General features: G+C 45.6%; 1 protein-coding gene and 1 long non-coding RNA gene across 4 annotated transcripts; both read right to left on the bottom strand.

Moving 5' to 3' along the window:
- Nucleotides 1-2,219: 2,219 nt before the first annotated feature.
- Nucleotides 2,220-3,649, bottom strand: LOC123446701. The gene is made up of 2 exons (XR_006631427.1): nt 3,440-3,649; nt 2,220-2,515 (listed from the first exon to the last, which is right to left on the bottom strand). It is a non-coding gene; the product is annotated as an uncharacterized LOC123446701 (long non-coding RNA).
- Nucleotides 3,650-3,743: 94 nt separating this feature from the next.
- Nucleotides 3,744-21,666, bottom strand: LOC123449154 (poly [ADP-ribose] polymerase tankyrase-2-like). 3 transcript variants are annotated; one of them, XM_045126257.1, is made up of 11 exons: nt 21,437-21,664; nt 21,103-21,264; nt 20,786-20,917; nt 19,816-19,955; nt 19,068-19,178; nt 18,830-18,955; nt 17,970-18,122; nt 16,372-16,473; nt 9,765-9,923; nt 4,279-4,358; nt 3,744-4,121 (listed from the first exon to the last, which is right to left on the bottom strand). In XM_045126257.1, exons 1-11 carry the CDS (start codon nt 21,579-21,581, stop codon nt 4,058-4,060), a joined length of 1,374 nt encoding a protein of 457 aa, XP_044982192.1. In that variant the 5' UTR covers nt 21,582-21,664; the 3' UTR covers nt 3,744-4,057. The 3 variants fall into 3 exon arrangements, with proteins under 3 accessions (XP_044982192.1, XP_044982193.1, XP_044982194.1); XM_045126258.1 differs by lacking the exon at nt 18,830-18,955 and having other exon boundaries at nt 21,437-21,666; XM_045126259.1 differs by lacking the exons at nt 18,830-18,955; nt 19,068-19,178 and having other exon boundaries at nt 21,437-21,665.
- Between the last annotated feature and the right edge of the window lie 2,285 nt (nt 21,667-23,951).

Genomic DNA, 23,951 nt, shown 5'->3' on the forward strand with positions numbered 1-23,951 from the left:
CCGAGGGGCATAATCCATATAGGAATATACTCAAATATGATCTTGAGGTAGATCAACATGTACTTTGTAACCCATCCACAATCGGTACGACTCAAGTGGGACGTAGGGTTTTATCTCTTCAAGAGGGTCTAAACTTGGGCAAACACTGTGTCCCTTCTTCATCATGTAACCATCGTGCCAAGATCACTAGCTCGGGACCCCCTACCCGAGATCTTCCGAATTTAGCTCTGGCAGGGAGTCCATAGGAAAGGGGCAAGGGTGCAAGTGATGTTTGGGACGGCGGTGTCCGACGACGCGACCGGTGGAATACACTAGCAATACGAATAGGTGGCGTCGATGGATGTGAATGTGGAAAGTATCGAGGGGATGGGACGAGATGTTTCCGTGGGGGAGGGGGAGGGGAAGAGGGAGTGAGAGCTCAATACACAAATTCCACTGCGCCTAGTCTAAACCAGGGAACCAACCGTCTAATTTTTTTGTCACAAACATGCCTACTACATAAGCGTGAATAACAAACCCAATCCTAGGGTATGGGAAGGACACGCCAATGCAATAGATGAATTGAAGTACCTGAGGTACCTAATGTATAGGCAGCATAGTCAACTCATTGCCATGCAAAACAAGCGAGCGTGCAAACCTACATAAGCTAAAACGCCTAATGGAGTAGCTCTATAATGTGCCATCTTTATATGTCAAACCATCAAGCCAATCAAACATGATACCTTTTGTTACCCTTTTAAACAAAAGACGCCTAGCAAATAGGTGTTTTATGCCTAGATCAACTCATCCACCATAGAAGCCAGATATGCTAATTCTAGGAATGGTCGACCATTTAAAAAGTCAAGGGTCTTAGATAGTATTGTGCTTTTTTCTAGGCGCTTCATGTAGGAACCATGCTAGCGGTGACATCGATAACCATGGACCGTGATTGATCAAAGGCGCATTTGGAGGGGGTGGGGTTGGTGGACAAAATAAATTTTTGAATGAGTCATTTAGTAAAGAAAAAATATCACCACGTTTAGTTGCTTGCACACTAAAATCTTCTCTTGCACGATGTTTAAAGCACATGTGAAGCAGACCCGTTGAAAAAGTTGATTTAACCGTTTCCAACAAGCCATGCTCAAACGATGCAAAAGAAAGTGCATTAGTGACTCCAGCGATGCAACCTCGTGCGGCCTGGTAAGTGTACATGAGATTGCACGTGGTCCTTTGGGTTAACTCCTCATCTCGTTTACCTAGCAATTTCTTCTAATATATCTCTGAAACTAAATACTTGTAGTTGAAAAAACTAGATTAGTTTTACCTAACTACAAGTATTTAGGTACAGATGAAATACATAACAATGCTTTGGCTTGAGATAAAGGTCTACACGAAAAAAAACACAAATATTTTGGTTCCATTCAGGCAGCCGGTTCATTCACCCTGAATGTTCAATTTCATGTTCATATTTGAAGCTATTTTAAACAAAGTTTGTTAAATTTGTGGCGCATGATCAATCGTTTGAAATTTCCTTTAACAAGTAACTTCATCTCGTCGTTTCACGCGACTTTCATCTTGAGAAGATCTATATCTCCCTAGTGGAGTGTACAAATGCATACATGTGGTCTGTTTTAACAACACTTCTTAATCTCCTTCACCTAGTCTCATCTAATCTACACTATGGTGTTTTGATTGGAGATAAGTTGTACACAAAAAAGATGAACATTGATATTATGATTCGCTCATGCTCATGTTTGGAGCTATTTTGGACCAATTTTGTCAAACCAGTCGTGCATGGTCAACCGTTTAAAATTCACTTTAACCAGTAGCTTCATCTCATTATTTCACACGATATTTATGTTGTATGTTTTCTGTTTCAACTATCGAAGACGAGTATATGTGTACCTTTTTATTATAATGTATTTAGGTGTTCATGTGATGGTTTAGACGAAATCTGTCGCCTTGTCGTGGCCGACGTTATTCCTCTCACCCTCCTAGCCCGTTGTCTACTATATTTACGCCATCATCATGGGCACGGTGCACTTCTCCTCCCCCTACTATATTTACGCCATCATCATGGGCACGGTGCACTTCTCCTCCCCGTCCTCTGCCTCAACGCCCTCCTCACGAAGTTCTCCTACTATGACAATGCTAGCACCGGGTTGCTCGCATGCGACTCCGTGCTCGGTGTGTTGGACACGATACCGCCACGACCAACATCTACTGCACTCACCGAGACATTTTAGTATAACTCTATGTGCAGAATTTTTAGTACATGATTTTACCACATCATCTATACCAATTTTATAGCCATCAAATACAATAATCTATACCTAATAATAAAATCATTAGAGCTTCTTACGGCAATCTAAAGTTGTAAAATATTATCCGATGTCATCTATAAGTAATAAAAAAATGTTTCGCAGAAGAAATCCCAGTCTTGGCCAACCCATGCAGTAGGAACCTCTTATATTGCGCTCTGCGCGCTGGGAGAAGACACAACGCTCCTCTTTAGCTCAGCCCATGTCCAAGCAACCTGTTTTTAAAAATTCGTTCTTTATTTTCGTTTTCCATTTCTGTCTTTCATTTTAAATAATTTGGAACTTCAAAAAAGTCACAAAAAATAAATAAAAATATTATGATACAATGTTTAATAATTCTAAGTGTTTGAGGATTCAAAAAATGTTTGGATTTAAAAAAAGTAAAAAAAATAAATTGTAAACAAATGTCCGGAAAATCCAATAATTCAAGATTTTTTTCACGAAGTTTGTATATTAAAAATTGTTAACAAATTGAAGAACAATTCACCAATTCAAAAAATGTTCATGAATTAAAAATTATCTTAAAAAAATAAAAAAAAACTGTTCGTGACCTACAAAATAGTTATTGATCCATAAAATGTTCGACGATTCAAAAAATGATCATGCATATCAAAAAATGTTTGTTAAATCAAAAAAAGTTCAAAAGTTGTCCCACCAATTTCCAAAAAATGTTCATCAAATCTAGAAATGTCCGCGGATTCAAGAAAAATATTTATTTATTTATCACAAATTTTAAAAAAATGTTAGTAAATAGTATAAACTATTCAAAGTTTGCTATATGGGAAACGATTACAATCTGCCGGCCCATCACGTGTTGGATTCCGCCGCACGCTCAACCATCAGATACAGTTTGACCGGGCAACCCATAACATCTACAGTCCCCACCTCTAATTAGCCCCACTTTGACAAAAAGAATTGCAACCCTCGTCTATGTTGCAGAAATCCTACCGCAACAATAGCCATATTGCAAAAAAGTTAAGATGAAAAAAATTCTGCAACATCATCTATGTTGCAAAAATCCTTCTACAGCAACACTCATGTTTCAGAAAAGTTAAGACGGAAAAAATATCTGCAACCGAAACTCTATTGCATATGTTTTTGCAACAGAAGTTATGTTGCAAAGAGTTCCGCAACACTACCTTTGTTGCATTGGTGAGGAAAAGACACGAACCATCGAATAGCCCCAGATCAATCAAATGGCTGCGCAAGCGGCGCATCTTTTGAAGATCCACCGGCCGACACCCGCCCGACGACACGTACCATTTCCCTTGCTATATTGTTAGTTCATGATAAGATGATTAAAAAAACATAAAATGCAGCACAGCATATCCATGCAAGATCCAACAAATACTTAACCCCCCCCCCCCCCCCACACACACACCACCACCACCACCGAAAAAAAACTAACAAAGAAAACAAGCATCCACTTTCACCAGACATGGGTTTCCTGTTGAAACACTGCATTCTAAGGGTTAGCCATTTGACAAACCACATTCATAAGGCTAACCAATGCCATCGACAAACCTGACTACAGAGTAATATCAATATATCATGGTAAACAGCACCCATTGACAAACCTACGCACTGAGAATTCTACTACTACTCCGTCCCACAATATAAGACGTTTCTTCAAGCTATGTTAGCTTGCGAAAACGCCTTATATTATGGGACGGAGGGAGTACCTCTTAACACTTGCAGCATGCCACTGCGATGGCATCCAAAACGGGTAGTACTACCTCCAGAGCCGACATGTTTCTCTAATCGGATGGTTTGAAGCTTTTCCTAGCGAAGTGGTCCTTTTTCATTGCCTCAACAGCCTCCCTGCAAATGTGGGGGAAAAATAGTGTCTGGTTTAAACTGGTCTGTGAATGTGAGAATAAGCATGAAACAAGATCGTGTCCATCTACTTCACCACAGACACAAATATTTTTCATTTAAGAAATCATTGAAGAGATACTGCGTATACAAGATACGTTACCGTAATGCTTTCTCCATCTCGGCATTTCCAGGGTCCAGCTTCAGTCCAGCCATAAAAACATCACATGCTTCTTTGTACTCCTATCAATAAATAAAGGTAGATTACATATGGAAGATGTCATATGAAGAGGTGCGAAGTGAAAAAAAACAGGGTAATATTAAGTTATTTATTTGACCTTGAGAAACATGAGAGCTGTTAGGAAAGCAACTTATCTTCCCATGAGGCCACAGGCCGATATATATACATGTACAGGTTATGGACTATATGCAGGAAAACCCCTTATATATTGGGATAAATACAAAAGGGTACATGACTTGTGTTATAACTCTAACACCCCCCCTCAAACTCATGGTGGATGAACAACACTGAGTTTGGAGAGATAAAAGCCATGTTGTGCTCTAGTCTGGGCCTTCGTCAGGAAATCCACCAACTGTAACTCGGAAGGCACATACTGAAGAGCAACAACCTGATCCTGCACAGCAGCGCGCACATAGAAAGCATCAACACCAATATGCTTGGTGAGCTCATGCTTCACAGGATCGCGCGCAATGCTAATAGCACCTGTACTGTCAGATAAGAGCAGAGTCGGTGTACTGACAGAAACACCAAAATCCTGAAGTAACCACCGTAACCAAGTCACCTCTGCCGTCAAAAGAGCCATCGCTCGCAACTCAGCCTCTGCACTCGAACGGGAAACTGCAATCTGTTTCTTCGTCTTCCAGGCAATGAGAGAACCACCAAGAAAAACACAGTAAGCAGAAAGTGAACGGCGATCTGAAGGATCACTAGCCCACGTAGCATTCGAATAGGCCTGAAGCTGTAAAGAACTGGAGTGAGGAAAGAATAAACGATGAGAGATTGTGCCCCGAAGATATCGGAGAACACGGAGGAGATGACTATAGTGAACCGATGTGGGAGTAGAGACAAACTGACTCAGAATATGAACCGGATAAGAAATATCCGGACGAGTGACAGCTAGATAAACAAGACTGCCAACAAGATGACGATAGCGCGTCGGGTCAGGCAGGGGATCACCATCAGTAGCAGAGAGGTGAACATTGAGCTCCATAGGAGTCTCAACAATGCGCTCATCAGTAAGAGCAGCACGAGCAAGAAGATCCTGGATATACTTTTCCTGGGATATAAAAAAGCCATCAGAGGTAGAAGAGACTTCAATCCCAAGAAAGTAGCGAAGAGGTCCAAGATCAGACATAAGGAACTGCTCACTAAGACAAGCCTTGACAAAGGCAATATACTCAGGGTCATCCCCAGTGATGACCATGTCATCAACATAAAGAAGAAGAGTCCGACCACGAGGAGAAAGGTGAATAAATAATGCTGGATCATGAACACTGGGTGAAAAACCAGCGGCAGTCACCACAGAGGCAAAACGCTCAAACCAGGCTCGGGGGGCTTGCTTAAGGCCATAGAGAGAGCGACGAAGACGGCATACCATGCCATCAGGAACAAAATACCCAGGTGGAGGCTGCATGTACACCTCCTCACGCAGCTCACCATTAAGAAAAGCATTCTTAACATCAAGCTGAGAGATAGACCAGTGGCGTGTAGAGGCCACGGCAAGAAGTGTACGAACAGTGGTCATATGAGCCACAGGAGCAAAAGTCTCGTCATAATCACGACCATGCTCCTGCTGAAAACCACGAGCCACAAGACGAGCTTTGTGACGCTCAAGAGAACCATCGGATCGAGTCTTTACCTTGTAGACCCACTTACAAGTGATGGGACGGACTCCAGGAGGAAGGGAAACAAGATCCCACGTACCTGTGCGTTCAAGAGCAGCAATCTCCTCAGCCATCGCAAACTGCCATTCAGGATGAACAACGGCCTGATGATAAGTAGTCGGCTCAAGAACAGCAGCTCCAGCGGTGGAAAAGCCTAAGCGATCAACAGGCGGACGAGGACGAGAACGCAAGCCATAAGTAGGCTAAGACGAGGATGACGGCACATCCAGAGAAGCATCCACAGAACGTGAACGACGAGTGTAACACTGAGGAAAAGATGAAACAATGGAAGGAGGAATCGCTAAAGTAGAATCGGAGAGTGGCGACGAAGAAGTCACCGGAAATGAAGGTGTAGAATCCGGTGACATGCTAGACGAAGAGACCGTGGAAGATGGTGGCGACAAATCGACGGGAGGTGGAGAAGCAGAGGGAGCGGAATGAGTAGGCAAAGGCTCGACGAGTGTGATAGGCATGTCAGGAAAAGTGAGAAAAGAGATATCCTCTACTGAAAAAGTCGAGGAAGATGGGCGTGGGTAGAAGGGACGAGACTCATCAAAAGTCACATCCCGAGAGATACGTATCCGACGACCGATAGGATCCCAACAACGATAGCCCTTATGCTCATCACTATAGCCTAAGAAGACACACTCAACAGACTGAGCGGTCAGTTTGGTGCGTTCGCGGGGGGCAAGAAGAACATAGCAAACACAACCAAACAAGCGAAGCGTCGAATAATCGGGAGACCGATCAAAAAGACACTCGAAAGGAACACCACCCTGTAGAGCAGCGGAAGGCTGGAAATTGATGAGATAGGTGGAGGTGGAGACGGCCTCAGCCCAAAAATGCGGCGGGAGAGAGGCAGCAATCATCAATGCACGAGCCGTCTCAAGAAGATGACGATGCTTGCGCTCAGCCACGCCATTCTGAGCATGAGCACCAGGACAAGAGAATTGAGAGAGAGTCCCTTGCTCAGCAAGAACACCACGCAACATCTTAGAGATATACTCGCCAGCGGAGTCAGCACGAAACACACGAATGGGAGAAGAGAACTGAGTATGAACCATGGCAGCAAAACGCTTATAAATGGACAACACCTCACTACGAGAAGTCATGAAATAAAGCCATGTGTAACGAGAGAAGTCATCTATGAAAATAATATAGTATTTATGACCCCCTTTCGAATCGAAGGGAGCCGGACCCCATACATCGGAATGGACTAAATCAAAAGGACGCTTAGACACTGACTCACTATGTGGATATGGTAACTGAATCTGCTTGCCAAGACGACAACCCTGACACTCTAAGGAGGCATCTCCTGAGACAGACCCCAGAAGACCTCGACGAACTAACGACGACAAACGAGAACCACACAGATGACCAAGTCGATGATGCCACTGCTGGAAAGAACCAGTAGCCGAGGCGACCAAAGCGGAAGAACTGGCGAGAGAATGGGCAGAGGAAGGAACATGAAGCCAGTCCACCTCCCAAAGACCCTCAGAATCACGGCGGCGAGGGCCAGCCCCAACCAGAGTGTGCGTGCGACGGTCCTGGACAGAACAAGAGTCAAGATCAAGGATGACACGACAACCAGAATCAGCAAGTTGAGCAGCGGAAAACAAATTCATGGTAAGTCGAGGAACATGAGCAACATCAGGAACAGAATAAGGAGTGGTAAGAGTGCCTCTACTAACGACAGGAAGGGGAGTACCATCAGCGGTGAGGACATGAACAGGAGAATCAAGCGAACGAAGAGAGGACAGAGTGGAAGAATTAGAAGTCATATGAAAGGAAGCTCCAGAGTCCAGAACCCATGGGGATGTACCTGACTGTGAAGAAGGTGGTTGCTCAGTGCGGGAAGCCTCAGTCATAGAACCAGCAGTACCCGTTGAGGAAGAACCTGAAGCAGCGAGCAGACGCTTAAGTCTCAGAATATCCTGCTCAGTCAAAGCGATGGCTGAAGCTGTCGAGGTAGATGACGAAGTCGCTGTAGATGATGACCACGCCTTGCGCAAGTGTTTCTTCTTCGTGTAGCAGTGGGGCTCAATATGACCATCATTGTTGCAGTAATTACAATGTGGACGGGGGCGAGCTGAGCCGCCAGAAGGAGTGGGCAAGAGCGGCGGATCACTCGAGCAAGAAGGGGTCGGTGCAGCAGGTGGCATAGAAAAAGTCCGAGCAGCGAGCACCGAGGGAACCTCCAGCAAACCAGCACCACGTAAGCGAGTCTCCTCAGCACGAATCTCAGAAAGCGCCTCCATGAGAGAAACACGGCCACGAGCAAACAACTGAGCACGCCGGGGCTCAAACTCCTTACGGAGCCGAGACAGGAACTCGTAGACGCGATGAAACTCCAAGTCGGCCTGGACAGCCTGGCAACAGGGGCAAGTACGACAACCAGCACTGCGAAGAGAATCAAGCTGGCGCCAGATAGCAGAACTTTGTGCATAGAAGTCATCAACAGTAGAGTCACCCTGCTGAAGAGCATGCTCCTGACGGACCACAGAGAGGTATAAGGCATCACCAGAGGGCTCATAGCGCTGACGAAGGCGGGTCCACATCTCAAATACAGTAGGAAGGCCCAGAAACTCAGAAGCAAACTGAGGCAGAACACTAGCAGTGAGAACAGCGGCAGCACGAGCATCATCATCAAGCCACTGGGTGTAAACGGACAGAGCACCATGATACAGCTGAAGAGCCTCCTCATAAGCCAAGACCTTCTCATCATAAGCACTCACAGCGGCCTCATCAGCAAGCTTAGTCGCATCCTTTGCGGCCTGAGAAGCATCCGCAGGAAGAGCCGATGGGGTCGGCGGAGTGGGAGCCACGGGAGGAACCGGACATGGCGGACAACAGACCTCGCCGGAAAGAAAACCCCATAGGCGGATGCCACGCATGTGAATGCGCATGAAGCCAATGAACTCGGTGTAGTTAGTGCCATCAAAGATCACCGGACAACGAGGAACAGCAACATAGCCAGTAGACTTTTTTTTTTTTGGAAAGAAATCAGTCGACGGGAGGAAACCGCGTCGACAGCAGAAGGCGAGACTCGGCCTGGGGGCCCCGTCGGTAGTGGAGACCGCGTCGAATAGAGCAGATCAGGCCAGGGTCGCGGTCAACGGACAGCACAACAGGGTCCCGGGGCACTGGATCGGTCCTGGCGACGCGGGGCGACGCGCGGCAGAGCGAGGAAGGGCGGCGGCGACTGAAGCGGTCCTGGCGACGCGGGGCGACACGCGGCAGAGCGAGGAAGGGCGGCGGCGACTGAAGCGGTCCTGGCGACGCGGGGCGACACGCGGCAGAGCGAGGAAGGGCGGCGGCGACTGAAGCGGGCAGACGCGGGGCGACGCGTGGAGGAGCGGATCTGGCAGGCGCGGGACGACCCTGCAGATCGGTCCGCTGGCGTGCACTGGATCGGAGATGCGATCTGGCGAGAGCCGCCTCGACCCGGGATTGAAGCGACGCGTCGGGAGATTGTAGAGACGCGGCTGGAGCTCCTCCACGTGCGGGACGAGGCAGGCGAGACGAGGGCCGGTACCAGCGGTGGGAAATCTAGATCGGAAAAAGCACGAGTTGCGCGTGCAAAAAGAACCTAGGCTCTAATACCATGTTAGGAAAGCAACTTATCTTCCCATGAGGCCATAGGCCGATATATATACATGTACAGGTTATGGACTATATGCAGGAAAACCCCTTATATATTGGGATAAATACAAAAGGGTACATGACTTGTATTATAACTCTAACAAGAGCAACTCCCTTCCTGTAGTAGCCTTTCAACCATCCAGGGCGCAATTCAATGCAAGTATTAGCATCAAGCAAAGCCATATCTACTTCAGTCATTTGCATATGGCACAGGCTCCTATTTGAATACAGTGTTGCATCAGTCGGGTCCAGCTCAATTGCCTGCATCATAACAGAAAATTTGAAGTATGGAGAGCCATATTGCTATCAAACAATTTGTTTATCACAAACAAGTAAAATTGCATATATCTATTGTGAAGGGTTGACAATGTATACGAGACAACAGCCTCATTTATTCGGCTAGCAAGACAACATGCGTTGTATGTCTACCGGCAATACATACAGGTCTGGCAATGCTTGATGATGGTTATGAACTGAAACCTGAGAACCAGGGTTTCTCAAACCATTATGGGCATCTTTCTGGAGGGCTGCTGAAGGTGACTTCAATTTTCAATTATCACCAACAGTTAATGGTTGATGAAGGTTTCCAAACAGCACAGATACACAGCACATGTCGAAATTGGCTAGAGAAACCCTGTTGAAGTATTGTGGAACCAACTAGATGATAAAAGTCCACGTCTTAGTTTGACCTTCTCTTCCTCCTTATCCTATCTTCTTCCTCCACTCTGATGCAAGCCAACACCAGACCTCAACCTGAGTTGCTCCGAGTGCCGCCCCAGACATACTCCCTCCATCCCGAAGTAAGTGCCTTTGATTTAGTACAACTTTTTACTAACTCTGTACTAAATTCGAGACACTTATTTTGGGACAGAGGGAGTAGGTCTCAAGCAGCAGCTAGTACATCCCAGAGCGGATGTTCTCAATGGCGATCTGTAAGCCTCGGCCACAAGGACATCAGACTTGAACCTTGAGTGAGACTCTTGAGCACAATGTTGTCGGGGAGAGGGAACAAAACGAGCACACCTGGGCACAGAACGCAGGGCCCTGGTGGCAAACGTCAGGGGAGCCCTCGAGCGCAGCGGGACAGCATACTAGGAGGTGAGGGACGAGGTCGAGGTGGTGGTGGTGAGAGGAGGAACTTGTGAAGAGGTTAAGGCCCAGTTCTTTTCAGCAGATTCTAGAGAATCCCAGTCCCAAAAATCCCGAGCCAAAAGAACTCGATTGAACTTCCAAAATCTCGACCGGATTGTGTAGAATCCTAGTGCAATCCAAAATCTCTGGAAAACCTGGTTTCTCCCACAATCTCAGGATTCTGACTAGTCCCACAAAAGAAAACGTTTCGAAACAAAATTGTGCCCCTATCGTATGAGGTAATTATGGCCAAACTGCCACCGAGCGGTCATCCCGTGGACCCGAAAACGACCGAGCGCCCTCCCGCATCGCGGTCTCACTCTTGGCCCTGTTCCCGCATCGGGGTCTCGCTCCGCTCCCGCCTCACCCCGCCGCCCAACTCGCCGCCGCCACCGGCCATCTTCCCTCCTCAGGTCCGCCACGCCCCTCAGTCCCGCCCCGCCCCGCGGCTAGGGTTACGGCGCCGCCACCGGCCAGGCCAGGCCGTCGCCGCCCCCGCCGGCCAGCTTTCCTCCTCAGGTCTGCCCAACCCCGCAGTCCGCCCCCGCTGGCCAGAAGGCCACGCCGACGCTCACGGTGAGCCCTCCTTTTTTCCATCTCTCAGTTTCTTCATTCTGTAATGCAAAAAATGTATTGTTGCTAGATATTGCTGATAGATAAAATAGGTAGATGGATTGATGCTTGAATTTGTTAGATGGATGGATGGATTGATGCTTGAATTTGTTAGATTCTTCCTGATGTCAATGCTAATGTGATAATGTTGAATGATAATGGTAGACGGAGAAAGTGAAAGAACCCAAAGCAAATTGGGATAGTGTTGCTCATACAATTTTTATGAATGCTTGCATAGATGAGGTTCGAGCAAATAATCGCAACGGCGGCTTTTTGTCGGACATAGGAGAAGCTAATTTGCATAAAAAGTTCAATGAACGCTCTGGAAGAAACTATTCAACCCGACAAATCAAAAATAGGTGGAGCGTGTGTAGGAGCGAGTACAACACATGGAAGACATTGATCCAGCAAGCATCTGGCCTAGGAAGAGATGAGCATACAAAGACTATTGCTGCTACAAATGAGTGGTGGGCATTGGAGATGAAGGTATTGTTGTTGTCATGTCATTTTTAAATAATGAGTCATGTTGCTTCAGTTCGATATTAACATGTGATGGCTTATGATTACAGGCACATCCAGAAGCTGCCAAGTTTCGGTATGCTCCACTAGCGGAGGAGGAAAAAATGTCAGAGGTTTTCGATAACTGTTGTGTCACAAATGAGCATGCGAGGGTGCCAACTCCCTCGTATCAAGGTGATCCCTCCCGAATCATTTTGGAGGATGGCTCAGGGTGTGAAAGCCAGGAATGCCAAGTTACCCCTATTCAAAATCGAGGAAAGAGTGGGAAGAAGAGGGTGTGTCCTTACTCGCCAAGTCCAAAGATGAATGATAAGTGGGCAGGTGAAATGCTAAAAGCCACCTCGTGGCGAAAACCTTCGCCAAGGTTCTGTCCTTGCGACTCGCGCCAAAGCTGAATGACCTGGTGAGCCGCAACCAGAACGCGTTCATCCCCGGCCGCAGCCTCCACGACAACTTTGTCCTTGTGAGGCAATCAGCCCGGATGCTGCACCAGCTGGGAGCGCCACGAGTGCTGCTCAAACTCGACCTAGCGCGCGCCTTCGACTCCATAGCTTGGCCCTTCTTGTTCGAGGTGCTGCGCCGGTTCGGGTTCGAAGATAGATTCCTGCAGTGGCTAGCAATCTTGTTATCCTCGTCAAGCACTAGGGTGCTCGTCAACGGGGAGCCTAGCCCTCCCATATGGCACCGGCGCGGGCTTCGCCAAGGTGACCCGCTATCGCCGCACCTGTTCGTCCTCGCCGTCGACGTGCTGGGAAGGCTGGTCAAGCGCGCTGTCGATCTGGGTATCCTACAACAGCTACATCCACGTCGCGCCATCCCAGCGATGTCCCTCTACGCGGACGACGTAATGCTATTCTGCCACCCCGTGCGATGCGACATTACTGCAGTCAAGGAGATGCTGCTACTGTTTGGGCGAGTGTCAGGACTGCACGTCAACTTTGGTAAGAGCTCCGCAACACTCTTACGCTGCAACCAAGAAGAGGCTGGACCGATCGTTCTTCACCTGGGATGCCCAATCGTAGAACTGCCCATCACATATCTCGGCATCCCACTCACGGTGCGACGACCCACTGCGGCGCAGCTGCAACCGGTCGTGAGCTGGACTGCCGATGCACTGCCGGCATGGAAGGCGCACCTCACAAACCGCGCCGGCCGCCTCGCGTTGGTAAAATCAGTCCTCGCCGCGATCCCCATCCACCAGCTCCTCGTGCTTGCCCCGCCCAAGCGAGTCATCAAGCAGCTCGAGAAGATACAGAGAGGATTCCTATGGGCTGGAAGAGCCGAAGCTAAGGGAGGGCACTGCCATGTCAATTGGCGACGCGTATGCCGGCCTATCTCCCTTGGAGGCTTAGGCGTACGCGACCTTGAGCGTGCTGGGCTTGCATTAAGGCTGAGATGGCTATGGTTTTCACAAACAGACATAGATCGCGCATGGGCTGGGCTCGACCTTCAGTTCTCAGCCACCGAGCGTGCGCTGTTCTTTGCCTCCACGACCATGGAGCTGGGAAACGGGCAGATGGCCCTGGCCCTGTTCTGGGAGGATCGCTGGATCCAGGGGCGATCAATCAGCGAGATCGCGCCACTGGTATACGCCTGCTGCCCCAAGCGACGGCGGAAGCAGAGGACGGTGGCACAAGGTCAACAAGGAAATAGCTGGACCCGCGACATCCAGGGCATATTTGGCATACACGAGATGGGGCAGTTTCTCCAGCTCTGGCAGATGATCGCGGACACCATCCTCACCGACGAACCTGACCGCCTGATATGGAAATGGACTGCCACGGGCGCATACTCAGCACGGTCTGCCTACCTCGCCACGTTCCATGGATCGGTAACCTGCCCTGCTTGGAAGATGATATGGAAGGCATGGACGCCGCCAAAGGTTAGGTTCTTCCTCTGGCTTGCGCAGCAGGACAGATGCTGGACTGCAGACCGCCTCGCCCGTCGCGGCCTGCAGTACCATCCACGATGCCTTCTATGCGACCAGGCCTTTGAGACTATCCACCACATCATCATTGCATGCCCATTCACCCAACAGATTTGGCACGAGGTCCTCGCGTGGTTTCGATTGCCAGTAGGATGCCCCAACCAGGAGGACTCGCTGCTGGACTGGTGGAACCGCGCGCGACACAACACCCCCCACCCACAGCGGAAAGGGATGGCATCCATCACCCTGCTCCTACCCTGGATGGTATGGAAGCACCGCAACGATTGCGTGTTTGACAGGGCACAACCCTCCATTGCTGCACTAATGTCAAAAATCAAGGAGGAGGCTACCTTATGGGCACGGGATGGAGCCAAAGGGCTTCGGGTTATCCTACCGCAGACATGGGATGTACACTAAGTAGCATTAGAATGCTTGTATCCTGCCTCCTAGGAGGATTGTAACAAACTCTATCTTTTCAATATAATGAAACGCAAAGGTCCTTTGCGCTTTCTCGAAAAAAAAATGCTAAAAATGAGGCTTTTGTACGCATGGTGGATCTCTTTAGTGCAAGAGACAAGAGGGATGCAGAGAAGAGTGCAAGGGAGAAGAGGGAGGCAGAGGAGAGGGCAAGGGAGAAGAGGGAGCCAGAGGAGAGTGTGGATCAAACAAGATAAGAGATTCAACGCATGATGGCCATGGTGGAAGCGGATGGTGCCAAACCAGGAAGTGATGAGCATTTCTATGCTACCTTTCTTTTCATGGAAAAGAAATATCGTGATGTTTTCTCCTCTTTCACGGCTCATGAACCTCTTGCGAGGCTTGGATGGATAAAGAGGATGTGGGAGCTTAACAACAAGTAGAACATGTTTTAATTGCTTTGTAGCAGACTATTTGCTTGTACTACTATTTTCGTGTACTATTATTTGCTTTCAACATGTACTATTGTGATTTAAGCTATTTACTGGTACTGTTGTGAACCAAGTTATCTGAAGTATTTGTTATGAACTGTGTTGTATCTAATATTACATTGTGTGCATGTTGTTGTGGCAGATGGATATTTCCAAAAAGATTGCGAACATTTGGTGTTCTGAAGATGAAATGGCGAATTCTCGGAGGCATACCTCGGTACAAACCGGAGACCCAAAAGATGATTGTCACTGCATGCATGTGTCTCCACAATTGGATCAATGATAGCAAGTTACGTGATGAGCATTTTGACAAGTTTGACAATGATGCATACGTGCAACCCCCATTGCCGTTTACAGGTGCCAAGATGATGGTACCATGAACGCAACACGTGAGGCCATTGCTGCTAGTCTCGTACCTTGAGATTATTCTTTTTTTTAGTTTATGGACTTTTTGTCATGAACAGAACTTTAAATCCATTGTAATATTTAGCACTTTTAATGACATTCGTAAAAATCACTTTCGTTACTGTTAGAAATAACAAAGTGTTAACAATTCATCAAACAACTTCTGTCTAAGGGCAGTATCCCCCACACCACTCAAGTCCATACAGCAGCAGACGCACAACAGACCATGCCAGGCACGGAGACGCCCGAGCAGCTTGTGCGGAGAAATTTGGAGAGCTGGAAAAGCCATACAGTGGAGAAGGGTTGGGGCAGTTTGACCTTTTGGCATCGGTTTTGAGAGCCCATTTAGCTCATGTGCTTGCTAGAGCATTTTATCAGTGCCAAAGAACCATGTGTCATAATAAACAATATAGTACCTAAGAACTGGGAAGAGGATTTGTTGCTCTCAGGTGCCACACATCCCTATATGAATATAGCATTAAAAAACATATTAGGGATTTTCAAAAAATTCTGAAATTTTGGGATATGAAAATATGGGTACCCGTTGTACACCCGTGTTTAGTTTCGTGGGGAATTGGTGCCCGTGGTAATGTCAGTAAAGAAGACAATATGTATAGAAAAAAAAAGTTGGATGTATTGTTGGTCAGATAGTAATTCCAGCGCAGTGGATACCACGGGCACCCATTCCCTGCGAAAATGGGCACGGGTGTACAACGGGCACCCAGGTTTGATATCCCGAAATTTCAGAATTTTTTCAAATTTTCTGATATTTGTTTTAATGCTACTTTCACATAGGGGTGCGTGGCACCGAGTGCTCCAATGCATTTCCCCTAAGAACTGTGTTAATCCATGGATAGTCTGTCTACAGTGTTAAAATGCGGAAATATAGTACAACACAAACAGAAGCTCAACTTCTGTATCACAACAGGAAAAGGTTTCCCTTTAATTGTTCCATGCATATGAATCTTGCCAAATTTGCATCCAAATAAACATTTTTTGTTGTTCTGCTCCTTATCTAAATAGGTATTGTTATGTTCAACAGTAGTAATAGAAAGAAGAATCAAAAGATAAATGATAGACTAAAGAAACATACTACTCCACAGGAAGGTAGAATATGCCTCACATCACCAATACAGTTGCTCACATTACTGCTAATGTTGATCAAGCATTAGAGTAGCATTACATGACTCCTCACATTAGTACTAACCTCGGTGTAGAACATTGACGCGCCACGATAGTCCTTTCTCTTAACAGCTTTCTCAGCGCATAATTTTAGCTGGACTTTTGTATTGACATCATCTTCCTCGTCCTAAATCATGGGAGGAAATTAAACCAATTAGAATATAGACATAAAATGTCCAATATCTACAGAGATGAAAGATAAGTTTTCATGTCGAGAAAGGAAAAAGTAATTGATGAGACAGTTTCATATAAAAATAAAAAATATCAAACAAACAATAAGTCTAGTTTCTAGGCACTAGGTCCTGTTGGTGCTTTAGATCACCTTCACCCCTTGAGGATGTGTTTTCTTGTTTCTGTCCTTTGCCCCTGTTTGGATGTAATGCTGTGGGGCATAATATTGGTGATATTTGGACCAACTATGTACGCTGGTAACCCGGCTGTTTGGCTATATAAAAAATCTCGGTTGAAAGGCCTTACCTCCAAAAGAAAAGAAAAAAATAAGTCTGCACATTATTTTGCAATCTTAGCCAGGTTGGAACAAAGCTGATAAATAAATAACAGTTTCCTTTTATTAAAAGAATATATGTGAAAATATATGGTGCAAACCAAGACTTTAGCCTAGTATACATAAAGTGCCTATCGCTCAATCGTGCTAGGCATGCGCTTACCGCACGTAGGTGTGCTGAGGCAAGATGAGCACTAGGCAGAGACAAAACGCATCACATCATAATATATAATGCACTTCTAGCGTAAAAATATATAAAGACCTTCTGTTGATATCAGCATCCAACAGAGGTTGAGACTCAAAATTACAAGTCACTCAAGTAACAACATATTTGGATACATACCAAGATTTATAATGAACTAATATGAACCAAAGTGTCAAGATGGAATTTTAAGCAAAACCACCTCCCTTGCTTGAGTTCATTGGCATTTCACATTGCGCCCATGAGACATTCCTTCTTTAATGTTTACTTGCACATGGTTTACTCACTCGGTTCCCTTTGGGTGTTTAAAATATATATCTTTCCCTTGTCATACCTAGATCAACTATTCCTTCAGTCATTTTAAATCCTTGGAGACCATAAAATGATAAAACAAAAAGAAAGAACACTTAAACCCAACATTCATTTCTTTCTTTTACTGGGACAATAAAGCAAAAGTTAAGGACATTCCTTTTCATTAAAGCTGTTTCCATACTGACAACAAATGTCAAATTCATTGAACAGTGTCGCTGAATTGATATTTGGTTTGTGATCTACATAATAAAATAATCCAAAAGTGAAAAAAATGAGCATAGCACTAATGTGAATGCTACTTTGCGAACTATCTTAAAGAATATGCCCTAGAGCAAAACAAGGTTATCAAGAAATTCAAGCTGGTCCCACTCAAACAAATAATAGAGCTAATCACTTCACGTTGCTGAAACATACAGATAGTTAAGGATGCAAGCCTTAGGCTTTGAATATCTTAATGAAATACAGAATTATCAAGTACATATGATTCAATTCATACCCTGGGCTTGGAGCGTAATACAGAATTATCAAGTACATAGAATTCAATTCATCCCCTGGGCTTGGGGCGTAATACAGAATTATCAAGTACATAGAATGCAATTCATACCCTGGGCTTGGAGTGTTTTGATTTAGCATTAGCAAGAATTCCATCAACAGTCCAGTTTGGTATAGTTCGAATAGGAGAAGTTAAAGGAAATAGTAGGTCCACATGCTTTCTTCTTCCACAGCTTGCTGCGATTTGTATTGGCATGGCTCCACACTGTCAGGTAACAACAGGACGAAACATGAGCCACATGATTCAACAACATAGGAGGTTATTATATAGCTACTAGAAGGGTTACTCGGAGAAAATTTAGCTACTAAAAGAAGAAGAAATTAATGTAGACCTAGTCAAGAATTTTGCCAGTATTCATTAGACAAAATATTTATATAATGCAATAAAGCATAATGGAACATGGCCCACCCACTTAAAAATGTCAATTGAGGTACTGCTGCTAGAAGTGTCAGCTTCGTGCAGCCAAATCACACATTCATTCAAAATTAATCGGAGCAAGTGCATATGAACTTCTAGTTCCTCATATTAGTACCTTTATATGCACTACCAAGCATAGAACAGTTTCCTGAAGTAAATCAGATTAAAATTTCAAGAGTCAAGAATTCACAAGGCACGATTTTTAATAATTGGCAAATGTGCAAATTTGCAATCTTACGTTAATTGCTGGAAATGTGCAAAACTTGCCCCAAGTTATCAGATCATAATCTGAGAGAATTATCATTCATTTGATTTCATGCACATGCTAATCAAATTGCAAAGGCAGAGTTCTGTATTTGGAACAGAAATAGGAAGATGGGTTCATGCCAGTTGCTGGACTGTGTTTCCCTAGATAAATTCATTTAAGGAAACTGTAAGCACTACAGGATACGCGCAAGTAGAAGAATGCAAAGCGAAAAGAAAAGAAAACTCACATGACTATTTGGGATATTAGGATCTGCACCAGCCTTTAGCAAGTACTTAATGCAGTCAGTTAATCCGTAAGTAGTTGCCACTACCAAGGCAGTATCGGGATTAGTACAATTTACATCTGCACCTGCCTGTAGATATGGATTATATAAAACTAAAAGTTGTGGTCACTGCAATTTTTTAACTTTTCATGCACATAGATATTCGCATAAGACACCTATATTATTTTTTCTATAGACAGACCTCGACAAGCAGTTTCACACACTTCAATGAAGTAGACTCGGGCAGTCCTTCACAAGTAGCACTTAGAGCTGCAACCAATGGTGTACCCAAAACTTCTGAAACCTTGTTCGGCTAGAAGGAAAGATCAGCTTGAGTGAGAAAAAATGACCGTAACATACTACAGAACACGCCAAGTATTAAATTCTGGAACACAAGATGTAAAAAACATATAGAGGAAAATAACAACATACAGGTATGGAACATGTTTCCACACTGATGAATCTCCTTTTTTTAAGAGGATTACAAAACTATTATAGGCTGACAATTTGCAGTGCATTTTTTTAATAGATGGACAAGTCCCTGGTGCAAAGATGTTTTTTTCTTCTCAAGTTTCAACCATCTATGGCATAGTAACATACAAAATAACACTTAAGAGTGGCAAGCCAAATAAGACACTGCACATGGTACACCAAAAAAAAAAAAAAAAGAGCAAAGCTGCAGGGGAGGCCCCCATGACAAATTCTTTTAAAGAATATGAGTCCAAATTCATGTCCATGAGGACTTGAACCCAAGTGACTGGGACTCCCCTTTGTTCACTTTTATTGCACCAAGAGTTATCCTCGTATTGATGGAGGTTCCTAAAGCTATAAGACAATTTGGCATTTGTATGTATCTGCTATGACATCTGCATGGTGCTATAACAAAACTGAAGATCACACAAAAAGCATTTTTAAATTGTAATAAAGAAGTTGTGGAATTAAATTATTACATCTGCATGGTGCTCCAATAAGACTTTCATGACACTGTCCTTCCCATAGTAAGCAGCAATATGTAGTGGTGTCCCATGAAAATAAGCTATATCAACGCTAGCTCCTCTAGATAGCAATAGTCTTGCTGCTTCATGATGCCCTAGATAAAAGGCACAAGGAGACACAATAAAATGTAACCATGAGAAAAAAAATCTGGACAACAGAACATATCCTTAAGGATTTTGATCACTACCATTTGATGACTTAGCAAGAGGCCGAGCATGCATAAATTGTGATGTTATTTGGAATACAAAATACTTAAAGTAGCAGAGCTAATTACCAGAACTGAACGCCATCTCAGCTGGGTCAAAAAGATATATAGTAAGCTAACACTTAACAGACTTTGACATCCCAAGACCAGCAAGAACTGGTAAAAAAAAATCAAATTAATCTGTTTCACTTACGAACTTGTAGGAACATTGTAACTACGGCCTCCTTTGGTTCATAGGATAGGATTATCATAGGAATAGGAAACCCGTAGGAAATGAGATGACATGCATCTCAAATCCTATGAGTACGATTAGGAAAAGAGATGTCACTTGGTTCACATCATAGGAATTTTTCCATTGAGTCTAGGCTCTTTTTTATTTTCCTTTCAAATGTGAAGGATAGGAACCAATTCTATATAGGAATAGAAATGCAATTCTATGAACCAAAGGGCTCTAAAGGAAAAAAAATCTACAAGAATCCTATCCTATAGAATTCCTGTGAAATTCCTCCAAACCAAAGGAGGCCTACACTTTGGTAGATGTACAAGAATTCAACATCCAAGTGGAACAAAAATAGGAGCCACAAATGGCCAAGTGACCTAAATGAAGAGTTCCAGACTGCCCAGTAACAATAGAAAATTTATCTTTCATCCTTACATCGCAACAAACTAATAAATGTAAAATCTACAGATGAAAAGCTAAGTATAAACAGAGAGGATACCAAATTTTGCAGCACAGTGAAGAGGGACAGAGCCTGGGTCGTCTTTCTTATTTGGATCTGCCCCATTGTCAAGAAGGTACCTAACAACATCCATTTTTCCATCCAATGCAGCAGCAGCCAACGCAGTTACACCTACCAGCAAAATCAGAGACAAGTAAACTTGTGCAATCATCGACACCCGCAAAGGCATGTGAAATCGAGATGAATTTAATGGGATATGCATAAATGGAAAGATTTGAAGATGGGTAACATTGCAAAACTGGGCTAATCAGAACAGAAATTGAATCAATCTTATAACGCAGAAAAGGCACACATACCAATTTGGCTTCCAGCATTGATGTCGAAGCCGAGCTCCTCCACGAAGCACCTGCACACATCAACTCTTCCCAGGCGCGCGGCGGCCTGAAGCGGCCCAAGACCTTGGATGCACACATCGGCAAGCCACGCCTTCTCCTCCGCGTCCTTGCCGCTCGCCAACTCTTCAACGCCAGCACCAAAAACCCGCGGGTCAGACACAAGCATATCGAAACCACCATTCCCGCCAAAACCCTAGCAAATCTGCAAATGGGACGCCGCATCGGAGGGAGCGGGCGGCGCGCGTCCGTGCACGGCGAGACCCTTGAGATGTGGGTGCGACGGGAGATTGCTCACCCCTGAGGCGGCGGAGGTCGCCCCCGGTGGCCGCATCGAAGAAGGCCATCTGCGGCGAGTCATTCCCGGGAAGCCCGCCGTACGGAAGCGCGCGTCGAAGAGCGGTCTCGATGCCGAGCCTCATTTCAAAGCACGAGCCGTCCATGGTCACCGGCGGCCGGCGATGCTCTACTGTACTTGGGTCTTCGCCTCGAACCACCGGTGCCTCGAGCTCGAGTGTTGCGTGTTGCGTGTTGCCTGTTGGGGTTTGGGGGTTTACCGCAGCAGAAGAAACGCCGACGAAATAACGTTGTTGTTTTGAACACGGTTCTGCAGCAAAGTCCCTGACTATAGCCCAAATTGCTTTGGGGGCTCATTAAACATTGACTCTGACTCTGACGATTGACTCCATTTTCTAGCTCTGGTTTTATTTTGTGTATATACTCATTGACACGTGGGATTCATTTGCCATTGGCTCGGTGTTTCCTTTTGTCTCCTTTGGCTCGATGTTATTTTTCTCTTTTTGACCGGTTGCTGCACATCAACGGGTTCATTTTCCTTCTGTCAAAGAAAAGGTTCATTTTCCTAAGACCGTCAAATCCCATCGGTCGTCACGGGTGGATACGGTTAACACATCAAGCTACAAATCGCACCACTATCAGCTGGACGGACCGCTGCACTGCAGCTCTGCCGCCCTAGCACCACGTCCCGTTCCACTGCAGGTCCGCCTGCCCACTACAGCTCGACTGCTCCGGCATGCAACACCGCGTCGTTGCACTCGAGCTCCGTCGTCACACCAGTGTGTTCACTTCAGTTTTGCCGCTCGAGCAACACCGCGTGTGTTACGCTGCAGCCCAGCAGTCCGCCGACATGTTATACTGCAGCTCTGTCGTCCGTCCAGGTCCAGGTCCAGATGTGCGAGGACGTGACACCACGCGTGATGTGTAGAAGCATCCCCGTCATCGATGAGATCCATCGGTTGCAACACTTCTCCTTGACAACACTAGTGCGTTTGCCAGCACCAAACCACATGGCAACATCGGCCGCGATGGACTATCAATGCTGGCGCGGCGGAGCTTCATATTGTCGTTGGACCGCTGCTTGCAACAATGGTAGAGATCCCCCCATGGATTGAATTTGGGGGGGGGGGGGGGGGGGGGGGGCAGCATGCGCGAGCCACATCAAGAGGGCATGGCTGGCCACGGTGGCTTCGCACCACCAGCTCGTAGTGTCGGGGTGGGTGGGTTGCATAGAGAGATGAGGGAAAAGAAGGATGGAGGCGAGCGGCGATGCTCGAGAAGGAATAACATAGAGAGATGAGGGAAAAGAAGGAAGCCTCTGTCACTCTCGTAACCCATCATCTACTTGTTACTCGAGAGTGACTTTCCTTAGACCCATAACATGATGAAGTGTCATGTAGTCGGCGTTCACATGACACCACTAAAGGAAGTAACAACATATATATCATCAAAATATCGAGCGAATACTAACTTTATATGATTACTTAAAACTAGACTTCTCACATGTCCTCACGAACAATAGTAACTACTCGCACCTCATCAACATGTTCAACATGAGAGGTATAATAATAATGATTAAGGATCTGAACATAATGTCTTTATCAAGTAATTCAACTAGCATCAACTACAAGATATAATTAACACAACTAGCAACCCACAGGTACCAATCTGAGGTTTTGAGACAAAAATTGAATACACGAGATGAGGTAGGGTTAGAGATGAAATAGTGCTGGTGAATATGTTGATGAAGATTGGTCCTCCCACAAAGGGGGAAGCGTTAATGATGACGATGGCTTCGATTTCCTCCTCCCAGAGAGGAATTCCTCCAGCAGAATCGCTTTGTCGGAGAGCAAAAGGGCCTTTGCCCAGGTTTCCGTCTCGAGACGGCGGTGCTTCGTTCTGAAAGTTATCTCTTGATTTTTTCTAGGATAAAACACGTCATATAGGAGAAGAGGGGCGTCGGAGGGCCAGCAGGGCCCCCACAAGCCATCAGGGCACAACCTCGGGGGGGGGGGGGGGCACTGTTGACTTGTGCCCAGTTGGTTGACCCTCTCCGGTGTATTTTTGGCCCAATAATTCTCATATATTCCAAAAAAAAACTCCGTGAAGTTTCAGGTCATTTGGAGCAACTTGATTTTTCTACCTTTTTCTCGGTTTCTCGGTCCAGAATTCCAGTTTCCACATACTTCCCTATTCGTGATGTACCTTGCATATTGAGAGAGAAAAGGCATAAGAATTACATAATGTAGGATCCAAAGTATGTCTAGAGGGGGTCATTAGATTACTTGATAAGATAAATTTTTTGACTTTTCCCAATTTTACTTGAGAGGCAGCTACGGTAGTTATAACAAGTCAAGTACACCCTACACATGTAGTTCTAATAGTGTAGCAGCGGAAAGTAAACATGCAAGTGTAAATAGAGGAGTAAGGAAGGGATATCAAACGCATGAGGTTGACACGACGATTTTTGACATGGTTACGATAGGTACCGCTATCGTACGTCCATGTTAGTAGAG

The sequence above is a fragment of the Hordeum vulgare genome, chromosome 4H, assembly GCF_904849725.1.
Source record: "Hordeum vulgare subsp. vulgare chromosome 4H, MorexV3_pseudomolecules_assembly, whole genome shotgun sequence".
In the NCBI taxonomy this organism is placed as follows: Eukaryota; Viridiplantae; Streptophyta; class Magnoliopsida; order Poales; family Poaceae; genus Hordeum; species Hordeum vulgare.

Coding starts and splice junctions, on each gene's coding strand:
- LOC123449154 (XM_045126257.1), bottom strand. CDS start 21,581: ATGGACGGCTCGTGCTTTGAAATGAGGCTCGGCATCGAGACCGCTCTT. Junction 20,918..21,102: donor CAATGCTGGAAGCCAAATTG/GTATGTGTGCCT, acceptor TTTTGCTGGTAG/GTGTAACTGCGTTGGCTGCT. Junction 4,122..4,278: donor GAGATGGAGAAAGCATTACG/GTAACGTATCTT, acceptor CCACATTTGCAG/GGAGGCTGTTGAGGCAATGA.